Source organism: Paramormyrops kingsleyae, chromosome 16 (assembly GCF_048594095.1).
Source record: "Paramormyrops kingsleyae isolate MSU_618 chromosome 16, PKINGS_0.4, whole genome shotgun sequence".
Taxonomy (NCBI): Eukaryota; Metazoa; Chordata; class Actinopteri; order Osteoglossiformes; family Mormyridae; genus Paramormyrops; species Paramormyrops kingsleyae.
The window spans coordinates 17,843,491-17,861,721 of record NC_132812.1 but is presented as its reverse complement, the minus strand read 5'-3'; the positions used below and the strand labels follow the sequence as shown (position 1 = coordinate 17,861,721).

The 18,231-nt window shown below is 41.5% G+C and overlaps 1 protein-coding gene across 1 annotated transcript; it reads right to left on the bottom strand.

Annotated features, from left to right (window-relative positions):
* Positions 1–4,597: 4,597 nt before the first annotated feature.
* pcdh8 (protocadherin 8) lies at positions 4,598–8,986 on the bottom strand. The gene is made up of 4 exons (XM_072700463.1): positions 6,357–8,986; positions 6,186–6,262; positions 5,476–5,600; positions 4,598–5,186 (listed from the first exon to the last, which is right to left on the bottom strand). Exons 1-4 carry the CDS (start codon positions 8,715–8,717, stop codon positions 4,843–4,845), a joined length of 2,907 nt encoding a protein of 968 aa, XP_072556564.1. The 5' UTR covers positions 8,718–8,986; the 3' UTR covers positions 4,598–4,842.
* Positions 8,987–18,231: the final 9,245 nt, after the last annotated feature.

Below are 18,231 nucleotides of genomic sequence, written 5' to 3'. Positions count from 1 at the left end.
CAGAGAACTGAGACCGCCACAAGCAACCTACAACGCAACATATATAACCAGCTGTCCCTACAATGCGATAAAAAATTTTGATTTGGGATATTTTGATGATGTGGGGCCATTTTTTTAGTTCCCTCAGGGGGAAACTACATTTTATTAAAATATGTGACTGAAATCAAAATAGTATATACTTGTATATTATTTACTGCAATGTAGATTAATTAGAATATATTTTTGCCAATCGGAAAGCAAATGTAATCAGTGTAAACGCCGACTTTGATCTAGTCAGCTGAAACAGGTGTTAAATTATGTGCACGCTCTCGTCTGCTATAATGTATTATCTGTTCATATTATTAGTTAAATTGTAAAGTGCAATGTACTAAAATTACATGCCCCCATATACGGTTTACATCGTATTTCATGTGCGAATGAATTGTATGCAATATGTTCTGATTTAAGTGACATTTTCGTTGAGTTTCTGACTTGAGCCGGAACAAAACAGTGATGGGTGTTGTTGGTACTGTATGTAAAAGCAAAGGAACAAAGAGAGAATACAGCCATAATATGTGAAGAAATACTCCGCGTGATCTTTCCTTAATGTGGAAGACGGAGCTGAAAACTCAACAACAGGAAACAAGAGGGCTGTAACAGCAAGAGTAAACAAGAAGAGCAGAACAGGAAAGCCGTGTTTGCTGGATAACGTTACGATGCGCTGCCCATAACGTGACATGTGGTTTCTCACCATTAGATGGCGGTAAAAGAACACATATGTTTTGTGACACAAAGCCCGAAAGAGAATACAGCATGCCAGTATTTTGTGTCTGACCTCTTTATTCAACCTGTATTTATATCCTGATCTGTTATTGAACAGCTGCAGAAAATTGATGCATAACCATGTGTATTTATACTATCAACAGTATCTTAAAAATGTCATGGCAACATCCATGTGACTGGTGACACAAATGCTAAAAACTGAGTGTATAATAAGAAGATTATGAAATGTAAAAATTCTGGATTGTTGATTTAGTTTGATACACTGACCAGTTTTTTCTATAAGCTGTGACAGTGTAGTTTATAGCATATGTTATTGGGATATCTAAAGTGCTAGTGACCTGTGATATGTGTTTGTTGAATGGTGCCATTGTTCTGCTTGTTCAAATGAATTGTGTTATTAAAGCTGAAAAGCCGACATTCCTGGGCGAGATTCTGAAATAATGCCTGTTGATTTACCGAAATGACACCTCAGATAATGACTATCTATATGCATGTATGTGTGTGAGACCGCTGCAAGGAGACTGTACCAGTATGCATGTACAGTGGTACCTCGCGGTTCTCAAACTCACTAGAACTCGAATTTCTTGAAAGTCGAACAAACCAGTTTGATCTAGAACTCGATCTGAATATCAGAAGTCGAACCGTGAGCGCTGACCTAATATAAATTGTACGCGCCAGGAAATGAGTCATACTACAATGCAATCTTACTTGAATGCTTTCTTCACAGACTGGACGATTAACCAAATAAAGCAGCGCAACATTACAGTAACTAACAATAAATAAACCCATATCTTACGTGTACTATTAGAGCATTTATGTCATTTATTTAAACTTTATTTTACCAGGTAAATTAACTGAAAACCAGTTCTCACTGCTTTACGTGATATTCGGGAGAAATAGCAGATTAAGCATCGGAACTGCCTGGGATACAAACGTCATGCGTGTAACTAAACTCTTCAGCCAATTAGGGCAAAGGTGTGTCGTCATGGAGGCGGTTCCAGTTTGTGCAAGCCGGGTGAAAGGTCGCAATGCATCTAACCGTAATGCACTGCGTCAGGATCAGAATGCGTTGCTTTAAGCCAGCGCTGAAAGGCGGACTTAATACAGAGGACTAATGACAACAACCAGAAACAGAGATCCGGAGTCCGGAATGGATTAAGTTCGAGAACCGAGGTACCACTGTATCTGTGTATGTGTGTCCTGAAGAATCCCGAGACTGTTCTACATGAGCCTATTCCTAACAGTCTAAGCAATCTGACCATGATGTGGGCAAATCTGAGATGGAATCCTGCTTTCCAGAGAACCTTCATGTAAGCGATTGAATGATCTGTGCAGCTGAAGCCCTGACTCTATGAAAAGGCCATGTGCATAAATACCCCAGTTTAAACCTTTACAGTGTTAATGGACATAGCATTTGAAGCAACAAATGGAGACAATTTTTAAATAATTTTTTCAAATTGTTGTAGCTGAAAATTCTGCTGAATCATCTGTCAGAAACCATGACGTGGGGCATTGATTGAGTCAGAAATGAGGACACAAACTTGCCAATGCTCAGTCGACCAGCCTATGAAATTTTGATTAAAGTCAACAAAATTGCCAATATTCTATTGATGTTATAAACCGAATGTAGGTCAAAACACTAATATAACTCAATTAGACAGGAGCAAATGCATAACCTTTATGGCAATTGACCAGCTCTCTGGTTTGACAAATACTGAAAGGCCATTCAGTCACCAAACAGAGATGAAATACACAGACATTCTAATAATGTCTGCTCAACAATGGTCCAATTCCTCCTTTGTTTAAGGTAATAGTACAAACAGAAATATACCATTTGTCACGTGTCTGTCTATATTTTAAAATATGTTTTTAGTTATTTTCTTTGTGAACTTTGGCTATGCATCCAGCCAGAGCTTGACAAGGACACTCATGCTGAACTAATATTAAAGCAAAATTAATACATAATAAAACTAACATATCACAAGCAGTCAAGGCTTCTGCAGGGCCAACGCCTGAACAACAGCGTGGAAAATGTTGGTATCCCAAGAGCGAAAGAAAAGAACAGTTGTACAAAAACGAGGCTCCCTCACTTTGCCTCTGTTACACTTCACAGATGTGTACATCATCATGAGTTTTGAACACGAAAACCTATAATGCCTTCCATAGAATTTCCTTAGAATTCCTCAAAATTTAATATATCTGATATTAAGAATTAAGTTTGTAAATTTTAAGCATTATAAATTGGTATTGCCAATTTCTAATTAGATCTATCATTGAGCTGCAGCCAGTGAAACTCAAATAGAAAATGAGGGCAGTGTGCAGACTGGGATCAGCATCTCTATTCACAGTCTTTTAATATAGTTCTCATGTGTTGTTTACACGTTACAGATTCGTTTGTCAGCTTCCCCAGATGGTTAAGTATTCCCTGAAGCTCAGCCTGCTCTGACAGCAGTGGCGTCTGAAATCGCACGGAGGCAACAGTGGGATCACGTCCCTCGTGCTCTCGTGCTATCACGTGTGCTTTCTTTCCTGTGGGGACAAAGCCAGGCTTATGTAAAAACAACAAAAAAAGCATCCCCTAAAATAAAGACTTCCGCTCCAGGTAAATTCAGCGAATAGGGAGCAGGTACAGTCTGTTTAAGATGTGATCCTTATCACCAATGACAGTGGATACTGTCTGCGATTGGCCCATAGTCGCTAGTTGCAATGATCTGACAGCTTTGATTAAAACACTCATTGGGGCATAAGCATGATTTATAAGCTTTGCCATCTGTTGCCGAGGAGATGCAACTTGTACTTGTTTTGGCCGGTTCCTCATGTTCTGAATTAATGGTATTACTCTGGTGGGATGAGTCAAAGTAATTAAGTTCTCCATCTTTTTTTGCTGGAGGATTGCAGGCACGTTATTGTGTCCCAGTACTTTGTGAGGGCTTTAAATGACAATTTTTCAAGCTCAATATTGAGATATAAGGTAATTATTCTTCAAGATCAGCTTTTAGGCTTATGCAATTGCACCCCCTATTGGTCAGATGAAAATGCTGTTTGAAGATAAGCTCAAAAAAATGTAATTATATTTTAAAGTTATTTTAAAGATATATCTTTCTCGTAAATGTATTTACTTGTTTTGTTTATTCATTCATTCATTCATTCATTCACATGTATTTATCAGTGTAAGTGCCTGGTTGGGCTCTCTCAACTTGTACTCCCTGGGGGAAAAGCTTAGAGTTGCCTGGGCTTTTGGTTCATGTTTAGCTTGAAAATGGGGCAAGACAAAAAAGGTACCAATAATCAGGCAGTTTTGCAAAGATAGCAGCCAATCATATTCACCAATGGCTTTTTCCCCCACAGTCTTAGAAATCAGATTTGTTGGTTTGGCTGCATGCACATATACACAGGGATGTGTGGTGCCTATGGAACAGGGGGCAGTTCAGGGTTAGACTGAGGTCAAGTATTTAACATGATTTTGACACAAAGAAAGATAATGGCACTTAATTCCAACTGCACAATTTTATGTTTCCAAATAGAATTTTCGATCTAGAATGTCATATCTCAAGTAGTCACATGTAACTGGCTATGTATCACCCATGCTAATGTAATGCATAAAATGCAAAAATGCATTTCCAGGAAATTGACATGATACAGAATTGCGTGCTGCTGAATTTCCCAGTCAAGTTATCGCTAACGGCAGGTAACAGCATGTAGCTTTGAAACAGGAATGAAAAAATGCATCACAGCGTAACAGAGTGCAGCATACCATCATATGCATTTTAATATTTATATACACTATAATACAGTTTAAATAAATATTTAAATGTTTATATACAATTTCCTGCCATAGACGTAAAAAATAACAAGCTGTTTGGCAAACAATAAAAACTGAAAACACAAGTTAATGTCATTTTGATTACTAATGGAACTCAGTGATCAGAAAGCTGCAGTATTTCCTTCCGATTCCTTATTATAAAAACAATGCTGCATGTCATGCAGTGAAACTTTCTGCATCAGAACATTTTACTGTACTTCAGTGCTGCTGAATCCACTACAAGAAAATGTCAGCCTCTGCAAGTGAGCTCCCCATGTTTACAGTGAAGTAGCCACTTCTGACCCCACTGAGGAGGTTGGACCCTGGTTCTGCCGCTGCCATTCACCAGGCTGGGTCTCTGCCTGGTGCCCATGCTGGTTGAAGCCTAGCGGCATTGTGGCAGACCTGGAGAAAGTCTGCAGTGGGACCCTGGTCTGGGAGACGCCAGGACCATAGCCAGAGCCAACGCAGAGAGCAGCACTGGCGTGGGGACCGGCACGGACGGGCATCTGGGAGAACGCTACTGCGTACGTGGTTCTGCAAGCCACCGTTAAATGGGTCGGCACAGCATTGTATCTGTCCTGCAGATCCGAACTGAGGGTGCTGGCAGAGTAAAAGGAACCTGAAAGGAAACAAAAACAGATTTTGAGTCAACTGAGTCCAGCTGGTGGTCATCCAGCGTGGGAAGGGGGCATGGCTATAAGCCAACAAAAGGAATTCATAAAGCCTTTCTCCCTGTTTACAGCATAATGCTATTTTCTATTAGACATATGTATTTAAAAACAGAAATAAACATATCTAACTGTAATTCTTATACACATTTAATGCAAATACTTAGCTATTTACAAAAAGTGTTTAAAAAGTGAATGACAAAACAGCTGCTAGCTAAAAAACCTGAATCCAAAGCCTACCAGTTGCCCGTGTATTGATAATGCTGGGAGTTCTCTTGCATCCATAACCACTGATGTCAGAATCGCTGTCATTGAAGTCACTGTCTCCTTTGCCGCTGTCCTTTACACTCATTTGGTCAGCACCACTGTAAACACAGAAACATCAATTAACCTCCACTCTGACACATCACATTACCTATCTGATTATTGACTTATGCTGTCAGAAATATTACCATTTGCCTCTAGGCAAAAATTTTCTGCGACCTATATAGACGAAAGCAAAACAAGTCTTCACCCAGGGCGAAACCGTTACTTATGCACAGCTCAGATTTACATGTGTTTATAAATGCAAATTTATTTTAAAAGTGTAATGCTTTCTTTCCCTTTGGTGACTCATAGTTGACTTGTCAACATGAGTTAGGCTTTTTTTCTTTTACATGTTTTAAATATTCAACAACATTTGTGGAACTAAGACCCATTCATGTAATGAATTCCATTTGGAGAAGCCACCACCAACCAGCTCTCTGCTACAGGCATTGTAAAGGGACGTCACAACCGGAAACGAACCATCTTGCAGAGCAGAACATTACGGTTTAGAAGGAAAGTCACCATAGTTTGCTGAAACGGACTTTACAACTTGAGTGAACAAGATAGGTATTTATAGTGGGACTTTTTATTCGCAAAGCAAAATAGTCAACACATTCTATGTGTGTCACGTGACCACCACTCACCTAATCTGCAGGTTGTCCTTATCCCCCTGCCACAAAGACACTGGTTCAAAATGCTGCGTGCTGATCGCAGGGAAACCCTGAAAGTAATAATAGTTTAGTTTTTAGCATGTAGGACTAACACAAAACAGTATAGCCTACACTTTCACTTAGATTGAATTAGTTTAGTCCTACCTTAGAAGGGTCTTTCCCGGTCTCCCGATAAAAGTGGATGGAGTCACGCTGTACAGAAGCATTTTGGCCACTGACAAGCGCTTTAGGACCTTGATAAATGTCAGGATCCTCATCGCTGTGTGTCGGAAGCAGGTGCTTTTCAAAGTGTCCTTGTGTCATTCTCTTGACATCACTGTCCCTGTCTCTTGGGTTGCGCTTGCAAGAGAGGGCGACTGTCGCGATTGCTATAATCAACAAGACGCAACCTCCGCCAAGCATAATAATCACAACCTGCGAGACGTCCAAGTTATACCACGCGTCTTGGCTAGACTCCAGAACAAGCACACTTTGCTTGTCGGCGAGCTGCATTTCGGCGACCACGAAGCGGATCGTGGCGTTGCATGACCTGGGGGACCTTCCGTTGTCGCTGACCGCGATCTTGATCTCCAACACGTCCCCGCAAAGAAAAGACAAACCATATTTCAATGCAATTTCTCCGGTGTCTCTGTGCATCGAGAACAGGATCTGATCGTCTTCTATAAGTCGGTAAGAGAGCTCGCCATTTAACCCTTCGTCTGCATCTCTGGCCTTAACCCGAAGCGAGATGTATCCCGATGGCGCATTGAACGGTATGGGGATGTCCGCAGAATCGTTTTGCAAAACGGGGTACGTGATATACGGGGAGTTGTCGTTTTGATCTACCACTTTGATTTCAATCAAGGCAGTGCTCGAGAGCTGGGGAAACCCACTGTCACTTGCCTCGATTTTAACTTCAATCTGTTTTACAGCTTCGTAATCAAAGGACCGTGCCGTGTACAGGGAGCCCGAAACCGGGTCCACCGTAACATACGTGGAGAGCAGTGCCCCCCCGGTCACTTCCCCGTCTAGAAGTTTGTAAGTGACTTTGCTGTTGTCGCCTAGATCTGGATCACGGGCCACAACCGTGGCAATGTATGAGCCAGGAACATTGTTTTCCATGACTGCAAGTTCATAGACCAGCTTGCTGAATAAAGGAGGGTTGTCGTTTTCGTCGCTCACTCTGATGGTGTATTGCTTCAGTGTTTTGAAAGGAGGAGAACCAAAGTCCTCTGCAACCACTGTCAGGTTGTACTCGGGAAGTCTCTCTCTGTCCAGAGCCGTCGTGGTTACTATCATGAAGGTGTCACCATAGGCCTGCTGAAGTCTGAAGTGATCATGCCCATGCAGGCTGATGCGCACGTAGCCGTTGGGACCTGAATCTCTGTCTGAGGTGCTGATGAGAGCCACGAAACTTTCCTCTGCAGCTGCTTCTGTGATATAGGCCGCTCCTTCGCTCATAGAAGTCATGGGTTTGATGCTGATCTCTGGAACGTTGTCGTTGACATCGATTATCTCTACTGTGACTCTGCAAGTCGAAGGCACTGAGTTCAACCCTAAATCGTAAGCCTGGATATTTAGCTCATATAACTTCCTGTTTTCGTAATCGACGGCGGCGTTTAAAGTCAGGGAACCTGAAAAGGAGTCGATTTGAAATACACGGCGTATCTCGTCTGAGGTATCTTCGGCAAAACCGTATACGACTTCACCATTAATGCCGGCATCAGGGTCAGAAGCGTGCACTTTGAGCAGAAGAAACCCCAGGGGCTCGTCCTCATTAAGTTCGACTTTGAGAGAACTGTGCTCGAAGGTCGGACTGTTGTCATTGAAGTCCAGCACTTTTATATTAACAGTCATCGATCCCGTCCTGGGTGGTTTCCCACCATCCACAGCTGTCAGTTCGATTGTATAGAAATCGTCCGCTTCCCTGTCCAGTCCATTCAACAAAATGAGTTCGGCGTACTTTAGTCCGTCCTCTTCTTCTCGCACTTCAACGTCGAAGTGGCTGTTGGAAGAGATCTGGTAGCTTTGAATGTAGTTAATGCCGACGTCCCGGTCGACCGCAATGTCCAGCGGGAACCTTGTACCCACGGCCACATTTTCTGAAATCTCCAGATAAGATTCGTTGGAGGGAAATCGTGGCGAATTGTCATTTATATCCATCACTTCGATCTCTACATGAATCAACTGGAACCTGTCCTTGGAAAAGATGACAATATCAAAGGTGATCAAGCACTCCAGCGACTGGGGGCAAAGCTCTTCCCGGTCAATACTTTCCCCGACCGTAAGAAGTCCGTCGATCTGTCTCAGGTGGACATGGGAAAAATTAGTCTTCTGCATGAAGCGGAAACTTGTCTGCGAGTTCTGTCCCAGTTCGATCTTCAAATCCTTTGACAGGTTTCCAATTTCGGTGCCGGGAGCGTCCTCTTCGTAAGTGTAGTATTTCGTAGTTGTACAATGAGTTGTACGCAGCCAAATAAAGACCAGCACACAAACAATCTGTGCACTCATCTTCCATAAAATCATGTCTGTTATCTAAGAAAACAGTATTCCTAAAGAATAAAGCGAAAAATAAGCGTGGACTAGATTCACCGTTTAGGCGATCATAAGTTGCTCATTTACAAACACTGTCGTCTTTGTATCACTATTTCCGATCCCCATTGTATTTAAACAGTTGCTTATGCAAATAAGTTATTTGTTGACCAATGAACACTCGATCTGTCTGTTTCATCTACCAAATGGAGCCTATCAATTTGCAGGCCGGTTTGTGTTTTCCCCATATGGAATTACTTGGGTGTCCCACACAAATGGTGCGCAAATTGGGATGTTTACATGCAGTTACAGATACCTTCTGTGTCGTGTGTCAGTTTGTCCCAAGTATCTACCAGGCACTTTTAACCTTCTAACACGTTATAGCCACAAGATTTATAATAAGAATGTAATTTCAAAGCGATTCACCATAACACAACTGTAAAAATTCCAACGTCCCAAAAATTAAAAGCATTTTGCATTTGAATGATAATTTGTAACTTATTACAAATTGGTCTACCTAGCTTAAAGGCTTCCAGTCAGAGTAAGACGTCCGATAGACTTAACTATTTGACCATGGGAGACTGATACTTTAAGTGATATAATTCGTGTATAAATAACCTATGGAATTTTTATATATTTGTATATAATACGCACTATGGTTTAAACAATTTAGTGTAAAACGCATTTATGATTTATTGATATTAAATGTACTAACTAACGTCGGAGGTTACAATGCTCTCGTAGGTAAATAGGCTTCTAAGAAGGACAATCAGGATCTGCTTTCTTGTTGCCAATACTATAAAACAGACAGCTACCTCGATAGAAGGAGCTGCTAGCACAGTTTAAAAACAGGTGGACAAATACAGGGGGACAAACATTTTAAGTTTTGGATTCCAGTAGTAATCCGGAGTAATACGCATAGTAAGATTCACCCTAGCCGGTCCATCACTGGGTTTAGGCATACAGAAAACTAAACAATGCACGACCATTATCACTTTTCTGGAATAGCCTTTGCAATGATAGAGGAATGCAGAGTGCAAAGGAATCCCCTGGCAACACGGGGATAAGATGCAAACAATTAAAAAGCCTTGGATCCGTGAAGCAGCGGTGCTACCACCGTTTTGAGCAGAACATCTTCATCAAAATATTATACATTTCACACAGTCGCTATCAGATATTTAATGTGTGTACACCCATACAAAGATAGGAAAGACTTTATTTGGTCATGCTTATTTACTACCCAGATGTCTTGTTTAGTTACATGAATTCGATGGCATGCTAACGATGAGATTAAGACGCCTATGTAAGGAAATAAATAGTACGCCTAACAGATCCGGTACCTCAGTGTGTTTCAGTCTTTTAGGTTTTAAGTTTGTTCATGAAATGAGACCTTCAGCACCCGAGAACAGAAACTTCCTGTTTGATTTAAACACTTAAGACGCTTCACAGAATTTTCGTTTCTTAATGAATTCACTTTGTCTGGATTTTATTGCTTGTGCAACAAGAGGTTGATTAGCAAATGCTCTTGTGACCTGAAGGTAGTAGGTTCATGCAAAGCTCACAAATTGAGCTCCTTTGTACCCTTTTGTGAGGTAGGCTAATTAAACCCAAATGTATCCGTAAATATCCAGAGTAAGACTGCAGCCCCAATGAGGCTACATATAAAAAAACGGATTGATTTATTGGTTTATGTATTTACTAAAGAATATTTAGCTCTGTTAATGTCCAACAGCTTAAAACTATGCTAAATTATCATGATAGATTTTGCATCCATGTGTATTATATTATATAGGCTACAATACATCAGTTTCAGAATCCATTTAAGTGCACTATAAATTCCTTGGCAAATTCATTAGATTTCCAACAACTGCCTCTTTTCGTGTGCAGATATGTTTGGAGTAGATCAGGCGAAGCGTACACTTCCGACTTCACAGGTACAAATTTACATGCTCCGGCGGGTTTTGTCCCGCTACAATAAGTGACGTTTGATCAATCATTATTCGAACTCCCCCGGGGATTCATTATCAGGCAATTGATCTGGAATCGCTGAAAGAAACTGGCGGTGCCCTGAATTGCTTCAGTGCGGCTGACTTCAACCTGTTACCTTCAACAACATATGGTCCTCGAGTGAGACCGAGATCCGCCGTACAACTTGTTTCGCAAAGTGGCAAGTAAAGTTCCATTTAAAAAAAAAAAAACTGATCAAAGAATAAGCGTACCTACAGCGCCGATTCCTGTCTCCATGGTGCTGTTTGTGAATTGGTGTTCACTAATATCCCCTTATAAATCTACCGTCGATTAATAAAATTAATCGTATTACTCCGAAGAGAAATGTCACGTAGGCTACTAAGTGTAGCTATAAATATATTCATTAAATTAATCTCATTTTCTTCTCTGAGTTCAAAATATCAAAAAAAATATCACCGGAACACATCAAATGTGTGGAAAGCAAACATCGACAGGGAAACAGATGTCCAAAGCGACAGCAGGTTAAATGGCCTTACACCAAAGCAGACAGATTCAGGCAGATTTGGCGTATAAATCCCTGGTTTATGACCAGTTAGGGGGTCTGATGGATAATTGTTAAACAATTAGGCTAAATGAGTTGTTTGTCACTATAAAAGGCTTTAAAGGGGTTAAAGCTTATCTCCTTCATAAAATGAAACCAAAGGCACTCAAATTATTCGATGTCGCATATTTTATATTTTAATTATCACAGACATTTTCTTTAATTATGCCATATTGATGCCATATTTTTATTGGCCTGTAATCCCCAACCACACACGCGTCATTCACCTGGCCCATTCATTCATTCATTCATTTGACTGTGTTTATTTATTGACATCCGTTGTTATGAATATTATTGTCGAGGTTGAAAAAATCCGTTGGTTAGTCTTGTCACCTTGGGCTGATAGTTGTTGGCCGCTTAGAGATGTGATCAAGGAAGATCGTAGCTGTGATAAAGACCTTTGTTGTGGCAGTAAGAGCGTTAGAGTCAGACAAACAAGATAAGCCATCTGCTCTGGTGTTAACAGGTATTTTAATTTAAAGTTAGCAAACGGGGGGATGTGACTGGCTCACGTTCAAATCGCGACCTGGGGGGCGCTAATGAATGCCAGTATTTTCACAGGGTGTCGTTTGAAGGTAAGACCACATGCGCAGCAATGAACATTTACCAATGAACAATTAATGAACACCGACCACATACAAGAAGCGTTTTCCCAAAAACCATGTCTTGCCCTAAATAGGTGGAGACCGCAACCCAGCGACCCCCCCCCCCCCCCCCCCCCATGTTCAAACCAAAGTTTCAGCCTTGTGAATACCCTTTCATTTTATCCACATATATTATTTACCCCACTACGCCAAAATATAATGGAATACAGTAATTTTGTGATATAACATTTCCGATTTTCCTCTCCGTCTACACGTTCCTACACCCTGTAGAGCAGCTCAGTCCATTTGCTGCGCTTTTGCTGCTAACTGTGCTCTTCTAGCCGCCCGAAATGTTCCAGTAATCAGAGGTGTGTATTTCACGCCTGAGGTGACACGGGGCCAGCTGCAACACAGAGAGGTGACATTTAATTTAAGCCATTTGGCTGGTCTAATAGGCAGAGGAGGCTTATCACCAACCAGGACGGGCACAAATGGGGGACTTGCAGGCAGCAGATGTAGGGGTGAGAGAAGACCAGACCGGCTCCCCATCTCCGCGGCATTAGCACCCCAGGCAACAGGCTCTGTGATGGTGATTGACTGGTGCTGATGGCGGGTGTCAGCAAACATTCTTAGCTGAGGAACACAACCTTTTATTCTGTCAAATGCTTGCCTTTTGCTGAGCATAACCATAAGGCCCAAGTAGGTCAATCAGTTTGGTGAAAAGGTGACTGATGATGCAATATTAGCTCTCAAAACCAGACACTGTATCATTAATTATCCATCCATCCCAACATCTTCCAACTACTTTTCCTAAGCAATTATTTCTTAATACTGAGCATCATTTCACAGGTGAGTGTGATGTTTTGTTTGTTTGCCAAGTGTAACGTTGTTTAATGTTTTTTTAAAAGGTATTTTCGCTGCGAAAAAATGAATGGTATAGTTGGGATTTGACTGAATATTCTCACACTGCAGTTTATGATGTAAGCTTTTAGATATTTATGTCAAGTATCCTTTAAGTCTAGTATTCAAATCATGGTAGAAAGTCAAACAGCAAAGTGATCAAGTGCAAACATTCTGGGCAAATAATGTATAAAACATGTAGCTTATTGGTTTGCCCCTTTCTTACACTTATTGTCTTATATGTCTTATCATTAAGTTGGGGGTTATTGGTAATAGGTTCCGCTGCTAATACCGTCATAATATTAGATCATTGGTCTGCATTTTATGTCAAGGAGAACTTAACAGAGCTGTACAACAAAGGCCAATTACTCTCAAGAAATGCATGAGATGTTTCATAAATATCAAGTAATCCTACATTTACATGAGAAATTAATTAGTCTTTAAGAATCTGCTTGAAAAATGCCCAGGCATTCTGTAATTGGATCTCAATGGATTTGTTACAGCCAATGTGAATACAGCACAGTTTAACATGGACATGCAGTATATATGAGTACATATTGTCTTTTCACAGTCTTCAGACGGTTGATCCTAACAGGCAATCAATAAGGCAGCAGCGATGAATCCAGCATGCTATTGTGCTGCATATTCGGAGGACAGAGAGGGATCAAAAGGTACATTAGCATTCTGAAATAAGCCGTGCTTGTCTGCCTCACTGCATCAGTGACGCCACCCCTCCCCCCACCTCACTGTCTCTTCCTTCAAAGCCTGGCTCCAGAAACCCAGGTTGCAAATGAATTAGCTACCTTGTTCAAAAATGCGGAAATGTTCTCGTCTGTTGGCCAATTTGCTTAAAGGCTCTGAGGTGCGGAACGTGCTACGCCAGGCAGGGCTGTGGGACTGCTGCCCCAAGGACAGGCCGCTTTTGAGCTCTAGGCTTTAGGCCAGTGCTGCTTTGTGACATTCAGAATGCATGCTAATTATTGCCTGTATGTATGACATAATTATACCTCCCAGTGATTCTGTGTTTGAATGCAAAGTTCAAGCAGTTAAAGGCAGAAATATAGTATTGTTGACTGCTTCATTAACAGTCTGTCTTCTATAACTGCATATATAGTTATATGCAAAGGGTGACAGTGAGCCTGCAGCCTATACCAAGAAATATAGGGCAGTAACTTAGAGCTTTTCCACTGCCACCAAGAAGCGAACCGTACCCCAGCCGTACCGAGAACTGACAGGTTTCCATTGTAAATTATCTGAGCCGTACCGAGAACTGACAGGTTTCCAATGTAATTATCCGAGCTGTATCTGAGTCGCACTGCAAACTGACTGTTTTTCATAGTAAATTATGAGATGTTTCGGAGCCATCCCGAGAACTGACTGTTTTCTATCATAAATTATCCGAGCAGTGTGTCATCTCTATATGCACTAAAATACAGAAAGCATGAGCAAACTGAGCTAGTTGTGTCACCACCATCTGATTGGTCGAAATGCAGGGAGATACTGGTGTTCTGCACAAGTATTTTCCGAAAAAGGGAAAAAAATGGCACATTCGAATATATCATTCATTATTAGTAGTATCACACATTGCAATGTATTGATCTATTCCTGATAACTTGGAACCTGAAAATTTCCAACCTCCTACTTAAAAAGTACTATAGAACAGCTGAAATGAATGGATTCATAATGTAGATTTGCACAAGTGAATGTTAATTCCTCTAGCCTAACCTAACCTGGCACGCCTTCTGCATCTCTCCGACCCTTCTGCAGTGAAAATCCGAAGTGAGCTGGAATTGCGCTGTAACGAGTATCTTTGCGGTATGGCTCGGGTACAGGTAGATCCCAATATGCTAGTGGAAAAGCACCATATAATGTCCATACATTCACCCATCTTGCAAACCCTGATCTACTGCAGGGTGACAGATACGCTACAGATGGGCCACCGGTCCATTACCGGGCTAGATATGCAGGAGGGGCCAGTTTCCCACAGGAATTCCACGTAACAGAGATGTGTGTGTGTGTGTGTGTGTGTGTGTGTGTGTGTGTGTGTGTGTGTGTGTGTGTGTGTGTGTGTGTGTGTGTGGGTGGTGGGCGTTGAGCACTTCTCCCTTGGCCTGGATGATTGAAATTGCCTCCTTTTTAGGGTCCTATTCAATCACCGACAATCTCCAAGTAAACCGCAACCTGGTCAAATTTTGTTTTGATCAGCAGAATTTACAGAGGGATACCCTCCCCCATAGGGCTCTGCTACATAACATGGGACCAGAATTCAAACTCTTAAACATGGATTGTCACACACACAATTATGCTCAGTACCATGTGCAGTGAGATGCTTTGTTATGTGAGGTGAAGCTGAAGGCGCATTCATTAAACAAACGTCTGCTGGGATTGCTGCACTTGTGTTGTATTGTGCGCCTGATGAAGCGGTTGATTGGAATTATTTGGAAGTATATTTGAGTGTTTGTGTGCCAGTACGGTACGTGGGTGGTTGTTACGTTTCTTTCCGGTCGGCGTGAGTGCTTCTCTGTCTTTGCTAGTAAACAGCGCTAGTGTTACCGACAGCTGCGGGTGTCGCGTGGGCGGCGTTTCTGTCTGCGTACCTTCGCTATACAAACACCCGCGGGGTAATATATAATATTGGTAACGTTACGCAGGGTAATATCTAATATTGGTAACATTAACTCGGAAAAGGACAGTTGTTCCTGACCTTTGCTCGGTCGCCAGTCGGTGCAGGGAGGACATTTTCCACTTTTCCCCCGCTCCGGCAATAGCCTGCTTTGAATGGGTTTTTGTGGTTTTTCAGCCTCCCAAGAGCAACTTCCCTTAATTTTGAGTTAAACGTGATTCAGTAGGAAGTTATTATCGGGTAAATAACTGTTAATTTGGTTATTTTAAAGGTTTAATTTCTAAGGTTATCTCCCAGCACCTATCGGATACTTTAAAAAGTTCCGTTTTAACGCAAGTCTTAATTTAGTGTTTCATTGTACTCGGCATTTTATTATATTAACTATACGTTAATTAAATTAAGTAAAAGTTAAATGCGCTATATAAATATTCGGGGCTGGGAGTAAAGGACGGGGCCATAGTGAGGTAGTTAATTAGGGTCAGCTCAGTGTTGTGTTTGCAAGATGTTTGCCTTCTGGATGTCTGCCAGCGATGTAAGTTATTGGACTCACTCATGGTCAAGGTTCGTGACCTAGAGGAGCAACTGGCTCTTATCCCACACAACAATAAGTTAGAGGTTAATACGCCTTATCGGGAGAGTGTGTGTACGTCACAAGTGGGGAGGGGGGAGAATGAGGGGCAGAGAGGTCGAGAGAGCTGGGTGAATGTAGGTCATAGATGTAGGAAAGGGCATACACAGTTCACAGAGGCGGCATCACCTGAAGTGACTGTGTCTAACCACTTTTTCAAGTGTTTCCAGCTTTAGAGCCGGAAGAGACTGGGGAGGCAGGTGGGCCCTTGGGCACCAAGGAGCCCCCTCCCCCCAGGAAGAGGGAGTCTGTGGTAGTAGGGGATTCAATTATTAGTGGTGTAGATAGTTATGTGTGCATCAATGATAGAGGGTCCCGTACGGTGTCTTGCCTGCCTGGTGCCCAGGTAGGGAACCTTCCGAATCGTGTGGACAGGCTTTTGGCCCCAGCCGGGGTGGATCCAGTGGTTATGGTGCATGTTGGCACCAACGACATAGGAAAGGGTAGGAGGGCTGTTCTGCAAGATAAATTTATAGAAGTTGCGGATAAGCTTAGAAGCAGAACATCCACGGTGGTGTTCTCTGGAATACTTCCCGTGCCACGTGCAAGTCAGGCTAAGTTAGCTGAGATAAGGGGATTAAACGCGTGGCTAAAAGGGTGGTGTAGGAAAGAGGGGTTTAGGTTTATGGGGCAGTGGAAGACCTTCTGGAACAGGTGGGTTGCATCTGAACCAGAGGGGAAATAGTGTATTGTATGTGTAGAGTAGTTGAGGAATGTTTAACCTAGGGACTGGGGGGGCAGGGAGGTTATGAATATAGGTGTGGGGAGACGAAAAGCCCCAATTAATATTAAAAGTGGACACTGTAAAAGGCCTAGCCTTTGCGGTCTGTACTTAAACGCTAGGGGTATTAGAAACAAAATTCTTGATTTAGAGGCTTTAATTTCATCAGACTATTACGACATTATAGGAATAACAGAAACATGTATGAGTGTCAATGATGGAGAAGAATATAATATGGATGGTTACACGTTGTTCCGTAGAAACCGGATAGGCAAGAAGGGAGGTGGTGTTGCAGTATATGTAAAAGAAAACTTGCAGGCAAGGGATCTCACTGATAGAGATAAAAGTACAGAAGCTGTATGGGTAAAACTAGATGCTAAAAACTCAAATGGCCTAATTGTCGGTGTTAGCTGCAAAGGAAAGCAGAATGTTATATGATGATATCAGGATTATGAGTAATAAAAACGATGTGGTGGTTATGGGTGATTTTAATTTACCTGGGATACAGTGGGACTTGAGATGGTGGAATTAGTACAGGATTGTTTTTTTACTCAGTTTGTTAATACCCCTACCAGGGGAAATGCCCTTCTTGATCTTATTTTGTCTAACAACCAGGATAGGATTGGGAAATTAGAGGTTTTAGAACCACTGGACGGTAGTGATCACAACATGATTAAATTTGAGGTTTATTTTAGTGTACGAAGAGTAAAGTCCAAAACAAAAATAGACAATGTGAGGAAGGCTAACTTTAATGGAATTAAAGGAGACTGAAACTAGAAACTGTAAACTGGATGGAGTTAAACAGCAAAATTGTTGGAGAGGCATGGGAATTTTTTAAAAGCACATTGTTGCAAGTGCAATAGGACTTTATACCTGTTTCTAGCAAAACTAAACCTAGGAAACTGCAGCCAAGGTGGTTTACTATGGAAATTAAGAATAAAGTCAGGAGGAAAAGGGCTCTCTTATACAAATGGAAATTAACTAACGATTTCAAAATAAAGCAGGAGTATCTAAGTCTACAGGTTGAGTTATAAAATAACATTAGACTCGCCAAGAGGAATATAGAAAAGAAGATCGCATTGGAGGCTAAGGATGACGTTAAAAGTTTCTTCCAATATTTTAACTCCAAAAGAGCTCTAAAAGCTAAAATCACTAATCTGCAGGATAGTAAGGGCCATATAATTGAAAATGATAATGATATAGTAAATGAGTTTAATGATTATTTTACACGGGTGTTCACAGTAGAGAACACAAGTAGCCTGCCACCATTTAGTACAAATACAGTGTAATCTATGACAAATATATGTAGGGTAGGTCCTGTTTCTTTCTAATCTACTTGAGTTCTTTGAGGAAGCTACAAGAGAAATTGATCACAAAAAGGTCTACGATGTGATCTACTTAGATTTCCAGGCAGCCTTTGATGTTGTCCCCCACAAACGGCTCTTGCTTAAGCTCAAAACTGCAGGGATTTTAGGAACTGTAG

What these genes read in the sequence shown, in the direction of transcription:
- pcdh8 (XM_072700463.1), bottom strand. Translation starts at nt 8,717, where the DNA reads ATGATTTTATGGAAGATGAGTGCACAGATTGTTTGTGTGCTGGTCTTT. An exon ending in CCGGGAAAGACCCTTCTAAG is followed by an intron (nt 6,263 to 6,356) that starts GTAGGACTAAAC and finishes TATTACTTTCAG; the next exon opens with GGTTTCCCTGCGATCAGCAC. An exon ending in TATCAATACACGGGCAACTG is followed by an intron (nt 5,187 to 5,475) that starts GTAGGCTTTGGA and finishes GTTTCCTTTCAG; the next exon opens with GTTCCTTTTACTCTGCCAGC.